This window comes from Channa argus, chromosome 1 (assembly GCF_033026475.1).
Source record: "Channa argus isolate prfri chromosome 1, Channa argus male v1.0, whole genome shotgun sequence".
Lineage (NCBI taxonomy): Eukaryota > Metazoa > Chordata > Actinopteri > Anabantiformes > Channidae > Channa > Channa argus.
In genome coordinates, this window is record NC_090197.1 from 23152947 (window position 1) to 23168247 (window position 15301).

General features: G+C 37.6%; 1 protein-coding gene across 3 annotated transcripts in view; it reads right to left on the minus strand.

Annotated features, from left to right (window-relative positions):
- Nucleotides 1-152: 152 nt before the first annotated feature.
- Nucleotides 153-15301, minus strand: part of col22a1 (collagen, type XXII, alpha 1) — a 52723-nt gene continuing 37574 nt past the window's right edge. For all 3 annotated transcript variants that reach the window (XM_067508166.1, XM_067508158.1, XM_067508151.1), the window contains 25 exons: nt 14765-14842; nt 14638-14673; nt 14501-14554; nt 14197-14241; nt 13409-13444; nt 13204-13317; nt 12818-12871; nt 12500-12553; nt 12313-12366; nt 12103-12156; nt 11870-11923; nt 11700-11753; nt 11518-11571; nt 11383-11427; nt 8922-8975; nt 7935-7988; nt 7722-7775; nt 5641-5712; nt 5511-5546; nt 5377-5421; nt 4715-4894; nt 4530-4596; nt 4222-4404; nt 3172-3249; nt 153-3089 (listed from right to left, as the gene is read on the minus strand). In XM_067508166.1, coding sequence (XP_067364267.1) covers nt 2896-3089; nt 3172-3249; nt 4222-4404; nt 4530-4596; nt 4715-4894; nt 5377-5421; nt 5511-5546; nt 5641-5712; nt 7722-7775; nt 7935-7988; nt 8922-8975; nt 11383-11427; nt 11518-11571; nt 11700-11753; nt 11870-11923; nt 12103-12156; nt 12313-12366; nt 12500-12553; nt 12818-12871; nt 13204-13317; nt 13409-13444; nt 14197-14241; nt 14501-14554; nt 14638-14673; nt 14765-14842 — 1803 coding nt within the window. In that variant the 3' untranslated portion in view covers nt 153-2895. The remainder of the gene's footprint in view (nt 3090-3171; nt 3250-4221; nt 4405-4529; nt 4597-4714; nt 4895-5376; nt 5422-5510; nt 5547-5640; nt 5713-7721; nt 7776-7934; nt 7989-8921; nt 8976-11382; nt 11428-11517; nt 11572-11699; nt 11754-11869; nt 11924-12102; nt 12157-12312; nt 12367-12499; nt 12554-12817; nt 12872-13203; nt 13318-13408; nt 13445-14196; nt 14242-14500; nt 14555-14637; nt 14674-14764; nt 14843-15301) is intronic.

Consider the following 15301-nt stretch of genomic DNA (forward strand, 5'->3'; position numbering starts at 1 on the left):
ATGCGGTTTTTATGATACATTAAAATGGTTGAACCCAAGTTAACACTTTGCCCAAAGTCAAACAAAGGCGATAATCATATTTCAAAAAGGACAAAGACTTGACATTTTGCAATTTAGCACTATTCAAACAAACAAAAACAAAGAAAAGCATGTATTATAAAATGAATCCATTCCAGTCTTTATTATACAGTACAGTACAAGTCTCTTAGCACCAAAAGGGGGGAAAACTGATTAATACATTTCAGTTAGCACATTAAAAAACGTTGTTTAAAATTGTGAATAATTTATCAATATATTTAAAAATAATTTGATCAGTTACTGTGTTTTAAATATTAAAAGCTGCATATAGGATTTACAGTATGTTTAGCTCTGAGCTGCAACTTAAAATCCTATGTCTCAACACTTTATTGATGACTAACATTTACACAACCATGAAATATCAATACTCATAACATTAGATGGTTGAAGAGAAAACTGTTGCTAGAGTAGCAGCTCATGGTTAGAGGAAATGCTGTATAATGTGTCCTGATTGATTGATATTTAACATACTGTACATTTTGACAATTGGATGGTGTTTGGTACTTGAAATGAGAAATGTGATCATGTACCGTAGCCACAAACATTTGTCAATTTAGTTTTAGTGATACATTTTTTTTTTCCACTCACAGTTGCTCTGAAGGCCAAAGGAAACTCCGTGGTTGAGTTTAATTTTAGAAGACACTTGATTGTCTAATAAAGTTAGATTGAAATGTAAAGAAGTCAGAAATTAAAAGTGAAACTACTTAATATTATGAGCTGTAGTGGGTTCGATGTTTAACCCAAATTAATGTTAGTTAGCCTAGATGAGGCAACACAAGCGAGAGCAAGCTGGCATTCATTTAACAATAGCTATGAAACATGAACTGGTCAGTTTCATTTATAGCTAATCTGATACCACACTTTGACATCAGCCACTAGCTAACACTTCTTTTCAAGCTTTTGCTATCATTAGCTAACAAAACAAATACTCTTGCAACAAAAGTGTATTAAATTGAGAAAGGTTGAATTTATTTACTTATATCAACATTTTATTAGTGAGATGAGAGTTTGAATAGTTCAAAAACTGCACAGCATTGCTTTAAATTAAAGTAATAAAATTATTCCTGGCTCCAAAGCATCAAAGAAGTGGAAGCTTCAGTTTAACTAACAATGTGCTTTACCATAATCTTTAAAATTACATTGGAGCAGGGCCATAACTTAACATAATCATGGATGACATATTAAACCTGACCAAGAGATGATGTTACAAATACATATACATATACAAATACAAATATGACCTCTAGGTCATATTTGTATTTCTCCCACTTTCCTATTGCTCTTAAAAGGTATTTGTGTTTGTATATATATTTTTTGAAACCACAAATGTGGTACCTTTGTCGGAAGCTATTTAATACGTTCTAGATGACCAGCGAGTAATTGGTCCATAAGGGACATAAGGCAAAACATCTTTCAAACGGCAATGGGCTTGGTCATCAGGATGCAGGGAAGCAGCTCTCAAATTTTAGGCTCTCTGGGACAAATAGGACACCCAGTGTCTTTTCAGAGTAGGGCTGAGCTGGCCAGGCTCTGCCACAGCATAGGCACTTAACAAGCCTCTCTGAAAAAGAAAGGAAGTGACACATTTAAAGAAACAAGCAGCTTTTAAGGAAGGTGAACAAAGGCTGCAATTATATTACCTTCTCAAAGCTGTTTATTGTTCAAGTCTATGCATACCTCAGAGAAAAAAAGGCCAGAGCCACTTCATTAAACTTAATAGTACAAATCTAACAGACATTTCCTTCCTGTTTTTTTTTTAAATAATGTATAATGAGCTTCCTGCGGGTGATTTTATAACCATAGTTTCATTGCATGTATTTGTTATAGATACATGTCATGTTATTCATAGAAGATATAACATGAGAAAGTTTTTCATCTTAAATTGTGATGTTCAAATTTAAATGATACAAAGTCATACAAAAGGATTCATCATGTGTGTTCTTTGTTGGATTTTTAGGACAATAAACTGAATTTTTCCAACATTCTAATTAATGTTTTGTGACAGGTCCTTTTTTCTGCCTCCAGTTTCTTCCTATTATAAAATGTAGTTTAAATCCTGTCTAAACAAATAAAACATTTACTTTCAAAATTCTTATATGTTTAAAACAGGGTTTCTACAAGTTATTTTATTTTTGTGTCAGGTGTGAGTTGTCCAAAGAAGGCTTAATAATATTACTGTACTGTTACAGTACCAGTTCGGAGGCAAGAAGTGCACAAATGTTGTCATTCATCACTGTCCACACCTACTCATTAGTAATCATCCCTAACCAAAACACCTCTGGTATTTGCACTTGACATTGTCTGTCTTTCCCTTTTCATCAGTCACAATAAAACCGATAATTCCCTTGAGTGAGTCATTACCACCAGACAGGTAGAAGATCGCCAGCCTGAGATCAATTTACTGAGCAGTAACTGACAGGTATTGTTTGACATGGTGCAGTGTGGGCTGTGAAGGGTAACGGATGGAAAATGGTGAGGCAAAAAAAACTGAACCTTTGAGATATTTAGTGATGAAATGATACACTATCATAATCCCAAATCTTCATCCTTGTTATCGGTGTATACATTTTACAGGAAGCATGGGAGTGAGGAAAAACCTGTTTAGCTGCCCTCTTTACTCCTTATTAAATCATAAAAGTCCCCAGAAGCTCAATCCCCACCCGCCCCAAGCTTCATACCAAAAACAAACAGAACAAAGAATCTGACCGGCAGCAAATATTGCTTCAGCCTTCCATGCTGAGGTTATCTTGAAAAAGAGAAGTTCTTGATTCAGATTGACACGACCAAGTTCATAAATACAGCCCTACATATCTTCGTTTAAGTCCCCTTAACATTTTTGGTGTGGGGTCTTTGTGCCAGGCTTGCATAGTAGGCACACTGGGTGGGGTCACATTGGCCGGGAGGACCTGGGGGTCCAGGCTGACCGTGGGGGCCGGGGTTGCCTGGCTCTCCCTGAGCTCCGGCTTGTCCTGGGCTTCCGTCTTTACCATATCCAGGCAGACCGGCTGGACCTAGAGCAGGAAGAGAATTAGGCAGAAACTCAGAGTATATTACCCTAAAAAATAAAGACAGCTGTTAGAGACTGGTTGTTACCTATTGGGCCAGGAGCGCCATGTTCGCCTCTTTCACCAACACCACGTTCTCCCTGATCTCCTTTGGCTCCCTTTTCACCTAGATGAAGAACAGTAATTTTCAGAAGTCTGAATGCCAGGCTACAGACTACACCCTTGTTATCTCGGATCATATACAGTGTCTGCCCCGGGAACATCTTAGAAATCTAAACTAATTAGATATCAGCCTCAACTGCCATGTACCAATTTTTCTAGGGGTGTAAATGTTAACCTAATCATATTCTATACTGACTCATATCGAAACTAATTGAATATGAATAGGTTAATATTTACAATACTAGAACAATTGGTGATTTTTATATCAGATTCAAACTAAACTCTGGTGAAAACAAAGACATCTGTTTTATCTTTAAAATACAGAATTTACAATGTTGACTATAGAACTGACGTAATGTACAGTAATAAAACTGCAGTTTTTCCAGTGGAAAATCTGCAAAAGTCCGAGTACTGTGTAGGATAAAGAAAAACAGCAGGTTGACACAGTACAATGCTGGTGTGCCCACTACACATTGTTAATGAAATCTTCCAATTCTCTTTTTTGCTGCATTGTCTGACTTTAACTGTTGGAGACGTACTCAGATCTTCTACTTAAGTAAAAGTATCATTAACTCATCATACTGAGCCAGACTTAAAACATTTTAAATATAATGAAATGTTCGTAATCCATAGTTACAATTAATCCCTAAAAAGATCATACATAATCAAGTTTTTGCTGATTTATATTTTATATTAAGACTCTGCATCTATCAAATAAATGTAATTGAGAACAGTAATTGAAACAGTACTATAATTTCCTCCAAATTGTAGAGGAGTGAAAAAAAACTACTAAAGCTACTTAAACATGTAGTTACATTTAGTACTAAAGTGAATGTACCTAGTTCCATCACTGCATAATGCAAACACTTTATATAACATTTAGTTTGAATAGAAGAATAAATGAAGGAAACAATAAAAACCCCAAAAAGAATACACAGTCACACAGAACCAGTAACGCTAGTACAAGCTGTCCTACCTTTAGGGCCCATAGGTCCCCTAGGTCCTTCTCCTCCATTTTGTCCGGGCATACCCGGCTCTCCAGGGGGTCCAGGTCTTCCAGGACTGCCATCCTTACCTGGTAGACCCGGAGGGCCGGGGCGCCCTGCTGTACTCTTCACATGGGCTGGCTGGATCTGAGCCATGAGGTATGCCAGTTTGGCTGGATCAAAAAAATAGTAAAGCTCAAACAACTCTATCAAGGTTTTCGTAAATAAGTCCAAATTAATCAAATATCTCAGAGGTCTAGAGGCAAGATCAGATCTGAAAAGAAAATTGCCTCCTCACCATCTAGTTGTTTTGCCAGCTCCTCTTGGATGAGCCGTCTCATCTGCTCCAGTGATACTGACTCTCCCTGATATAACATATGTCAACGATGAACTTAATTATTAAAACCTAAATCCCAATCATCTTTGAACATTGCACAAACACCATTTCAAGATCTAATGAATTTATTGATGTATGTGACTCACCCTCGGCCCTGGGAGACCAGGGTTTCCTGAAGGTCCTTGTGACCCTGGAGGTCCTATTTCACCTGGTGGTCCCGACATGCCCATCATCCCCGTGTGGCCCTTTCTGCCAGGGGGTCCAGGGTTTCCAGGCATACCTGGATCTCCTGCATGGCCTTTATCTCCCTTCATACCCGAGTCACCCTGGATTAAATAACAGCATTTGTAAATGTTTAGAAGCATCTACAGAATAACCACTGGGTTACTGGACACTGAGAAAGTTGACTTCAGTTTGATTGAGTAATGATTTAAATAACAAACCCTGACTATTACTCAAAAATAAATACAGAAAAATAAGCTTCCATTCAAATCCAAATAAAGTAAATCTAAGCCAATTGCAAACAAGCCACAAAGACATGTTGCTATAAAAAATGACACATTAGCGCCTACTGTATTAACTAAATAGAGTTTTCTACTTAAATTATCACATTTCAATATCCATTCCAGTACAGATTAAAGAAACTGAGCTATATGCATACAGATAGTATATTATTTTGTTCATGTAACTGCCTATGAAATGAGAGTACATACTAGTACATACTGTAGATGTTTGTGTTTGCTTATCTTTGTTCAGCCTGAACAGGTCAGATTTGAACAGTAAAGTTGATTTTGCTAGTGATATTCACCTTATCTCCTTTAAGGCCACGATCACCAGCTCTGCCTGACATCCCCTGAAAATCATCACAGATTGTGAATATGAGCAAGCCTCTAATTACAGAATACAGTAAATATATTTACAGTGGATTTAGCTGTTGCTTACTTGTTTTCCCTCTGGGCCAACTGGACCAGGTGGACCCTGTAAATCAAAATGGAAGTTATCAGCAACATCTGGTCATGTGTTCTAGCTGCAGTTAATGCTTTGATCAAAATAAATACAATCTAGTACTCACCGCTGGGCCTTTAGGCCCACTAAATCCTGGTAATCCCGGGCTGCCAGCCTCGCCCTTGTCTCCCCTAAGACCCTGTATGACAGCAGAAACCCAGCCACTCATCACATGGCACACACGTGGCATACTGTACTTGTATTCTAAAAGCCCTGCTCATTACTGAGGATTCAGATAGATTAACATTTAGCTGCAGTTCTTATCCACATGCAGAAGTGCCCTGGATGAAAAAAAATCCCATAAACTAATCTTGCACACATGGGCCTGAAGACAAGCTGGTTATTGCAGCTTGCAAAGTGCCAGAGTTTACTAATGTTTGCAGACATTAGACAATGTTTCATTTTGTCTTTACATTCTTCTTCTTCTTTCCACTCACTCCATCCTCCAGTCTCTGTGTGGTAAATTTGGCCATCTGATAGCATTTTGGCAACATTGGATTCTACCTCCAAATATTGTCACTTTCTACTGAAATTATTCTAACTCCTCTTCTAACCCCTGTGCCTCTGATTCCTGGCCTGCTTCCTCTTCTAGGCTATTTGCAATGATCTGCTCCCTCTGCTGACTGAAATCATCAACTCCTCTCTGATAGCTGGCTGCATATAAACTGCCTTCCAGTTACCAACAGTTATTCATTTTTCCAAGTAACCATCTGTCAGCCCTCAGAACAGTGAACACCTCATTTGACTGCTTTCCAAAATGGTCTGCAGGGATGATATAAGCATGTAAAATTAAAACTTCTCCTCTTAAACAGGAAATTGCATTTCATCACAGCAGAGGGCTTTTTGTGGCCAATGTAGTGCAAACCTCATAAAATTAGCAACTTGTAGCATGTACCTATGGGATTTGATTCCCTGTCAGAAAAATACTGTGAAAATTGGGCAATTCCCTAAAGAAAAATATGCATTCTAAACATAAATAAATTGTGCTACAAAAGCCTGCAAGCCTTCCAACTCCTGCCATGAATCATCCCAGACAAATCAGTTATTACTCATGTATCAGTCTGACACACACAGACTGGAATCATCCTTTCTGTCTTTCTTCATCTGCTGAAAATTGACTCATCTAAGTCAGCTCCTTTTAAAGTCAGAGTATCATGAGACTTTCACCTGCTTGTTGCTGACTTTATAGGCCCTGAACTTTTCTGTAACTAGTTTATTGCTATGAAGAACTGATTTATTTTTTAGTATTTGCCAAATCAAGAATAGTTTGATTGTAGAAATGATTGTTTCTTTTCCTTGCTCTGTTCAATAGCTTGGAGGGGGCAGGCTCATTTAGTAAGGTGACAACAAATGCTTCTATGCACCAATTATAATTAAGCAACATTAAAAATCCAAATCTGATAACAGTGGGGTTTTTCATAACTCCCTATCAAATGTGATAATCACATCGTATATGCAGCCACCGGGTTCTTCTTTTTGGTTAGTTGCTCGTTGTAGTCTGCTTTTGATGATGTAAATACAGTTGTTTTAGTTGCAGCGCTTTCATTTTTGTTGAGTGTATTTCCATTAGCTTTATTTTGTTGTGAAGTCTTAATAAATGTTTCATAAAGTTAAAAGTCTTGTTTTTTGCAAGTGCACAGAGTTTTCGTATTTTTTTTCTGTTACATGGAGAAGGGAGGGAGGTTTGCAAGGGTAGGATGATGTTATATTTGATATATCAAATTAAGTTTGTCACTTTTGTCATCAGGTGCTCCCTAGGTAATTATAATGTACATTAAAAAACCTCTAAGATGTATGCAAAACTGTGGAGAGTCTGATAGGCCTTGTTGCTCTTACAGATGACCTCTGTTTTCTCATACTGGCAGCAACCTGGTCAATACAAACTCACGGGGCATCTGGCATCACACCACTTGACAAATAATTCCCTCTATCACTTTCATTCCGATTCTGTTGTGTAAACCACTGATACAAATCTTTATCTTTCTAAACATGATCTTACCGTGGAACAGAATTGTGCTTTTTCCTTTTTTTGGATTGTTATACTGATGCAAAATCTGGAAAGAAAAAACTGGACCAAAAAAACAAAACAAAACAAAAAAACAAACAAAAAACAATTTAAACATCATTCATGGGACAAACAGAACTCACTGGAGTTCCAGGAAAACCGGATTTTCCTGATGGTCCTGGTTCACCTGGTTTGCCCTAGGGTGAAAAAAGAGAGATGGACAAAGCTGAAGAGAAAGGACAGAAAGAAAAATGACCTGAGTGCCACTTTACATCTTTATCTATCTGTTTGACACCATGCTGAGTCAGTCTTCTGTTTGTGTAAGACAACCCTGCCGGTTTTTGAAAGTGACTTACCGGCTCTCCTCTTGGTCCAATAAGTCCCTCTGGACCTGGAGGTCCTTTAGAACCCTTTAAAAAACACACAAAACAGATGCAACATATTTTATATAGATTACATAAGACTATTTGAATTTATAAACATTGAAAAGGTTTTACATCGTTACAACTGTAGCTGGAGGTATTATCTAGCTATGAGTAAAGATTCTGTAGTCCATAGTACATTTTTCATTCTGTCCAAAACCATTTCATCAATCAGTAAAGAACTGGATCAAGAAAGCAATAATATTATTCAGGAACTGGGTGACTGAGCCAGCCATGCACTAGGGACAGTAAAAGTAAAGAGTAAAGTAATATTACTCAGAATCTATTCTCATGTGGAGTTGTGCTTTTAAAGTACAGTCTGTATTTGCTACTTTAAATATGAATGGGGATGCACGGTCTGCATTCTGATCAACACCTTAGCATAAGTGTATACAAACATTAATGCACAACTAATAACAGTATACACAAATGTATACGATTAATAATGCATTTGTTAGCAATTTAATTAATTAACAGAATTAACAGATAAGGGATAATCCTATAGTAAAACACATTGATAATATGTAATAGATGAGAATACTTGTGAAATACTGCAAATTAATTAACACTAAAATATTATCTGTGTATAATTACATTATAGTGTATACATTAATATATATGTAAAGATCCTAACTGTTAATAGTGGGATTTACAATGAAGTGTTACCCCTGAAAGGTTAATCTCCAGACACGACTCAGTGGTGAAAAAAGGTACCTATTTCTCAGGTTATGAGTTATTTAAGATATCATTTTATTTACAGTTAGGTTTAAAACAATAGAATACACGATCTGTGGAATATAGTGTGATAAAGTGTGCTACTTTTAAGTTAAAATAAAATAGAACATTTCAGTATCATGCACCTCTGGAGGAAACAAAAATTGTAAAGAAAAAGAAGTAATGTGTAATAGATATAGATAATACTTCTTTTCCAGGTTTGCCGTCATGCCCAGGGGATCCAGGTTTTCCATCTTCTCCCTTTTTGACAAAAAAAAGAAGTTGTTTTGGATAATATTGTCTTGAATCTTGTCCATCTTTATATCAATATTTTGTTCTTCATATGATTATTTTAGCCTGTGTTTCAGGTTTTATGTATGAGAATGAACTCAAGAGTAAACAATAAGAGGGATGTAGAATGTAAGTGAACTTTATTCTGAAACGGCACAGAAAGGGAGGAATTGTTTTTCCTCCCTTTCTGTGCTCAACTAATTGGGGACTGGACTGAGAGGCAGTATATTCAGAAGACAAACAATACATGAACCAAGGAACTAAACATGAAACTAGGACTGAGGGGCTAAAGTACAAACACAGGAGTGGGGATCAGTGATAAAAGAACCCTAACACAGCCTATGGAGGTGGACCAGGGCTAGTGAAAACAGAGTGAGGATACAAGTGTGGGCACAAATACAAAAACTAAGAAATGGTGTAGACAAGGCTAGAAAGACATAAAAATGAGTATGAGCAATAAGCAGATTATAAAGAAACACAGAATACCATAAAGATAATGTAAAATCACTCCAGATAAGAGGACAAACGCTGGCTTGGCCCTAGGGAGTAATAATACAAATTTCATGTGAAACACAGATCAGAGAAGAACTAAACAAGACAGGGCCAGGATGCCTGAGGAGGCTAAACTAGAATCAGGGCTGGAACAACTGAAGAACTAACATAAGTAAAGGGGAACAGAACAAAAACAGTAGTTTTCCACCAACTATGTTTATTCTAATGCTAATAATGCATTATTTTGCAAGTAATACTAGTAATGGCTAATTGATGTTAGTAACTTCATTTTAGCATTTGCTTGTCAGCTACAATGTCATAGCTATATATACAGCGTTCTTTAAATAGTACAGAGAATATACATTACTAAAACAGAAATTAAGTTTTATTAAGTTAGCTGAAACTAGTTTGCTCGCTGACAAAGTTTTAAAAGATGCCTTCACTGATTTTGAACTTGCTTCTTGAATTTTTGATTTTGAACTTGCTTCTCCTGGTGATGTCATCTAGAGGAGTTTTTCAAACACAAGCAGAGAAATCTTTTCATATAGGTAAGTCAGAGGGTAGTTAAAAAGCATTACTGTTCATATACACCCTAAAATAAAGCCATAGAAAGCAAGTTCAAAATTGACGAAGTCGGCCTTTAAGCTATGGAACCCTGTTCATTTCATGGAAAGAAAATAAACAAATAAACTTTTTTGTCAACCTTTCACACCTTTGCGGGCTCTGCAACATGGCTGGTAGTGTCCATACAACAGATCAAGGTAAAATAGTCTATTAGAATATTTTAGTACAATTTACATTTACATTTAGTCATTTAGCAGATGTTTTTTTTTAATCCAAAGTGACTTACAAGTGAGGTACAAGACACCAAAAATCTAAGTCATGGAGTAAGCATCATACCAAATCCTATCAGAAAATTGTTTACATTTTATGAGATGCAGGTGTAACATACATTACTGAGTCAATGTAAATTTGTTCTTTCTGTAAGCATCAATTTTCAGATTTCTGAATAATAGTGAATAAGGTAAGACAGAGATGTCTGTAATGAAAGATGCTATTGGTCATGGAGCGGTGGCAAAAACCTGTCCTTTGGATGCGTGTTGTGTGAGAGACAAAGCAGAAGGTGCAGTGAATCTCTTGGAGAAGATGTATGTTGATGTGTGTGGAATGCCAATGCTGACTGTGGCTTTGTGCTGTTCCCAAAACACATTTTAAAAAGTTCTGGGTATAGGTGTTGCAGATGGAGAATTTTTTTTCACAGAATTTTTTTTGATATAAAAATATTATATCCTTCTTATAAAAATATTATGAAATTATAAATGCTTAGTCATTACGGGTTCATCACCTGTTCAATTCGCCCCACCTTTGTCAAGTATGATTTTTGACCCTTATTCTTTATTATTACTGACCATTTTCTACCAAAATTACAATTACCAAATAAATTGTATTCTTAGTGGAGTACTTTTACTTTTGTACTCGTAGATAATGTAAATAATCTGGTTAGTTATTTTGCTTGAGTAAAAGATTTGAAGTGGTACTTGCAGCAGAGATTTTTTCAGACAAGTACTTTAGCTTTACTTGTGCACTGAGTTTCTGTACCTCCACCACCTCTGAACACAGTGTATCACCTTTTGCTACATATGGAGCTGTTTGGCCATGATAACCCTTATCCAAGCTCAAATTATTTTATGATTCCACCACCACATGAAAAAGAATAATATGCTGGAACACTTGTAACATTAATATATGTACAGTCACCCCTGGCATGTCCCTCGTACTCCCGTGTATACCATAGTAAAAGGTAACTGATCTTCCAGAGTCAATGTTAATGTGGCTCCCTACCTGTTCAAATACACACAAACATACAGTACAATAGCACACATACCTTAGGTCCTGGGGCTCCAGGTTCTCCTCTGTGGCCTTTAAAGCCCTGGATAGAAAGAAAAAATACACTAAATGAGCCAAACCATTTTGCACTACAAACAGCTTCCATCAGATCTGTTTACTGGTGGCTACTCACTGGGAGTCCCCTGAGTCCAGGGTTTCCTGGTGGTCCAGGTTCACCTAACTTGCCCTGAAATCACACCACAAATCATTGCTGTTCACATTATAATTACATTTATCTAAAATATCATGTACTTGGTTTTTAAGGTCTGTATATTTTTAGGCTCACTGAAAAAGCAAACCCCTTCATTCACTTACAGGTTCCCCCGTTTCACCTGGTCTGCCGTCTTTTCCCATTTTGCCAGGCTGACCCTGCCAATTATTAAAATTGATTGTTTAGCTTCTACAACTGTAAAGCACTAGAACTGCATTGACATTTTGGACTTTGAAGACTTCACTGCATATTCCTGATACTATATTTTTCTTACTATCAAGCCAGGAAGACCCGGTGGTCCCTGAATTCCTTGGAGACCCTCTTTGCCCTGGTAAAAACAAACAAACAAGCACAAACAGGTCACCATCACCAAAGGAAAAAAAAGATTAATGGCTGCTATTACTGCACAAGCTGCCTGACCTAAGTGGTAAAGGGAGGAGGTTTGTACATTAATGCCACATGGGTAATATGTTCTCTGGGGGCAAAGTACACAGAATGCAGTCTGACCTTTTCTCCAGGGGATCCAGGGGGGCCAACAGGGCCAGGCTGCCCATCGTTACCCTGAAGAGTAAAAAGACAGCATCAGTGTAGGTCAACAGAAATAGAAAGACTGACCATGAGGCCAAATCCAAACTAATGAACCCTGTAGACAAGAATAATAAGTATCGACAAGATTTTGAGTGCCTGTAATGGAAAATGAGGTAAATAGTAGCTTACAGGTGTACCCATTAGGCCAGGAGGACCTGGATGACCAGGAGGTCCTGGGTGACCCTGTTAAAACAGAAAATATAAAAATGAGCCTTATACCTGCAGATAAACATTTCCTTAGCAACAACGTGAAAGAAGGAAAAGCAACAATAGAGTCTGCGAAAATTCTGAGATGAATCAAAAATGTCAAATATACCTTATCTCCTTTGTCTCCGGGGCCTCCAGGAGGTCCTCGATCACCTTTTATACCCTGTGGTGAAAAAGAATGAAAGATTATATAAGATGTCACATTTTAAGGAGAGCAACCTCCTAAAACGGTTTGTCAAATAAAAAAAAAAGTCTGAAATATTAAACGGTATGAGGACTATAGCAACAGTGTTTTTATTAAACTGTTTGCCCTATTAACAGAACATTGTGAGGTAAAAAAAAAAAAAAAAAAAGATGTTGACAAAAGCAAATAATTAGGTGCTGGCCATTCGGGAGCAATAAGGTTGTTGTTAGTGTGAAAACTTGCCTTTCCTCCATCCGCTCCAGGAGGCCCTTGAGGTCCGGCTGGTCCTGGTGGGCCCTGTAATGACATAGAAGAGCATCAGTCTCTGTCCAGACAGACAGAGCCAAGCACATTCACTGGCTCCTAATCGTTCACTACTGCCCCCAGAGGAGGCCAAGCTAATGATGCAGACAGAGCCTCTCCATCCGTCATACCAACTGTGATTGATGATGACAAAAGTACAGCTACTGTAGGACCTTCTAGCTCACACAGGAGTAATCCAGTGGGGACACACAATTTTACACACACTACTACTTATTTAAAGATAAGGACAGTTAGTATAATTGACTTCACATTACAGAAGATGTGAGGTCATGAACAATCATGATAAAATTTTAATCACGTCCTACTTGGTAACCATCTTCCCCATTTTTCCCTGGAGGTCCTTGGGGTCCTTTTTCCCCTGCGATTCCTGGGAGACCGGGTGGTCCAGGTGGACCTGCAGGGCAGTCTGAGCAAACGTCCTAAAAGTTAGCAAAAACATGTTTATGTTAAAATAGTCCGAATACAAGCATAGAATGTTGTCTTACTAAGAGGACTGTAAACACTTCATACCTTTAGATTTAGGTCAGAGAGGTCTGCTGGTTTTCCCTAAAGGACAGTAAATGCAACAGTTAATCAATTTCACAATGCAAGATTAGGGGGCTCAGTTCAATAGGCAACCTATGATTCAATGCATTATGTGCATAGTTAAAAGTATGTGGCTCCTGAATGTCTCATTCAAAAACCATGGGCATTAACTGTGTTTTTTAGTTTCAGGATTTTCACTATATTTTAGAACCTGGCTGCACAGAGTAGCCCTCGGTCAGCTACAAGGGCATTGGCAAACTCACAATTGGTGTTCTTGTTCATTCCAGTGTTGGATTGTGTGGAGTTCAAAGTTCTATGCAGGCCAGACAAGTTCTTAAACACCACACTGGGAAAACCATTTTTTTAAAGAACCTGGCCTTGTGCATGAGCCTTCATATACTGAAGGAGCATCCTAAACTACTGCCTCAATAAAAGCACACTACTATCTGTAAAAAATATAGATATATACATTTTCCTTGCAGCTTTACTTTGGTCTTTAACACTAATTGGAAATGAATTTAAATGCTTATGGCTCTATTATGTTCATTAACTTTGTCTTAGAGTTAGGACACAAGTGGCAGTATGTGTGAAAAAAAACAGGTGAACAATGCAAGAATACCAAGAATACCTAATACTACACATGACCTCTTTCACACTGCATATACTAATTGTAGTTGTTTATATTAAATGGTTATAGGGCAGCAATCACAAAGATACTAGTATAACTAGTATACCAGTAGTATTAGTTTCTCCCTGAGTAAATCTACACTTACAGGCTCTCCTGGTGATCCTTTCTCTCCTGGCCTTCCTGGTAGACCCTGCATTTCAAGAACAGGCACAAAAATATATTTTTAAGCATTTGTAGATAGGTTGATACTGGTTAGATCTAACAATACTGTGTATTGATTATAATAAAAAAAAACAGAATGATAAGATAACCAAACTGGCGAAACATGGTAAATAAACCCAGTGATCTGAGTCAAAAAAAACAATGATGACATGTAGATCAAAATCATAAAAATCAATCTACAGTATTAATTCACAAGTTTATTTCTACATTCTCATCTTTGCACTCACATTATGTCCTGCGGGACCCTGAGGACCAGGAAGCCCTGGTAGGCCTCTCAAGCCCTGAAACCCACATAAAAATGTCAATAAAACAAATTTGATATAGGTAACCATATTCAATATGCACAAAAGTACAAAATATTTACCGCAGGTCCAGGTTGCCCATTATTTCCTGTGGGCCCCTGTAAACAACCATCATTGCACTGTTAGAATTGTTTGAATAAATATACTAAAGAGAGATAACGTAATGGTGGCAGCCACTAATGCTCATACCTGTGGTCCCACTTTGCCTTCTCCTGCAGGACCCCTCTCGCCCTGTAACCCTGGTTCTCCTGGGGATCCAGATGAACCCTGGGAGGGAAAAGGAAAGTTTCTTTCACCATCCTGTTTGTCAGATAATGTCAATTTGCCAGAATGTTTGGCTAAGAGTCTAGCTTGGCACAGAAAGTGTCGAATTCAGCAATGCCTGCTGATCCCAGAAATACCACTCTGGTTTTAATCTGTGATAAAAAGGAAATACAATCTGCACTTGACATTTTGGTACTCAGAAGAGAAAACATATCATTGATGAGGGTGACTGAATTGACACCATAAATCTAGCAAATGCCCCTGTCCAGCCTCCCCCATTTTATGCCCTGAACATAAAGCTCTTCACAGCAAAGAATCATAATGAGTGCAACAGTCACAGTGCAGTGGACACAAATTGCTTTTGCTGCTTTCAACAAAATTGAATTGTTTTTTTTTTCATCGTGCCAGCAAAGAAAAAGAAAATTTCACGTCAACAAAAGAGCACCTGTGCATGATAAAAAA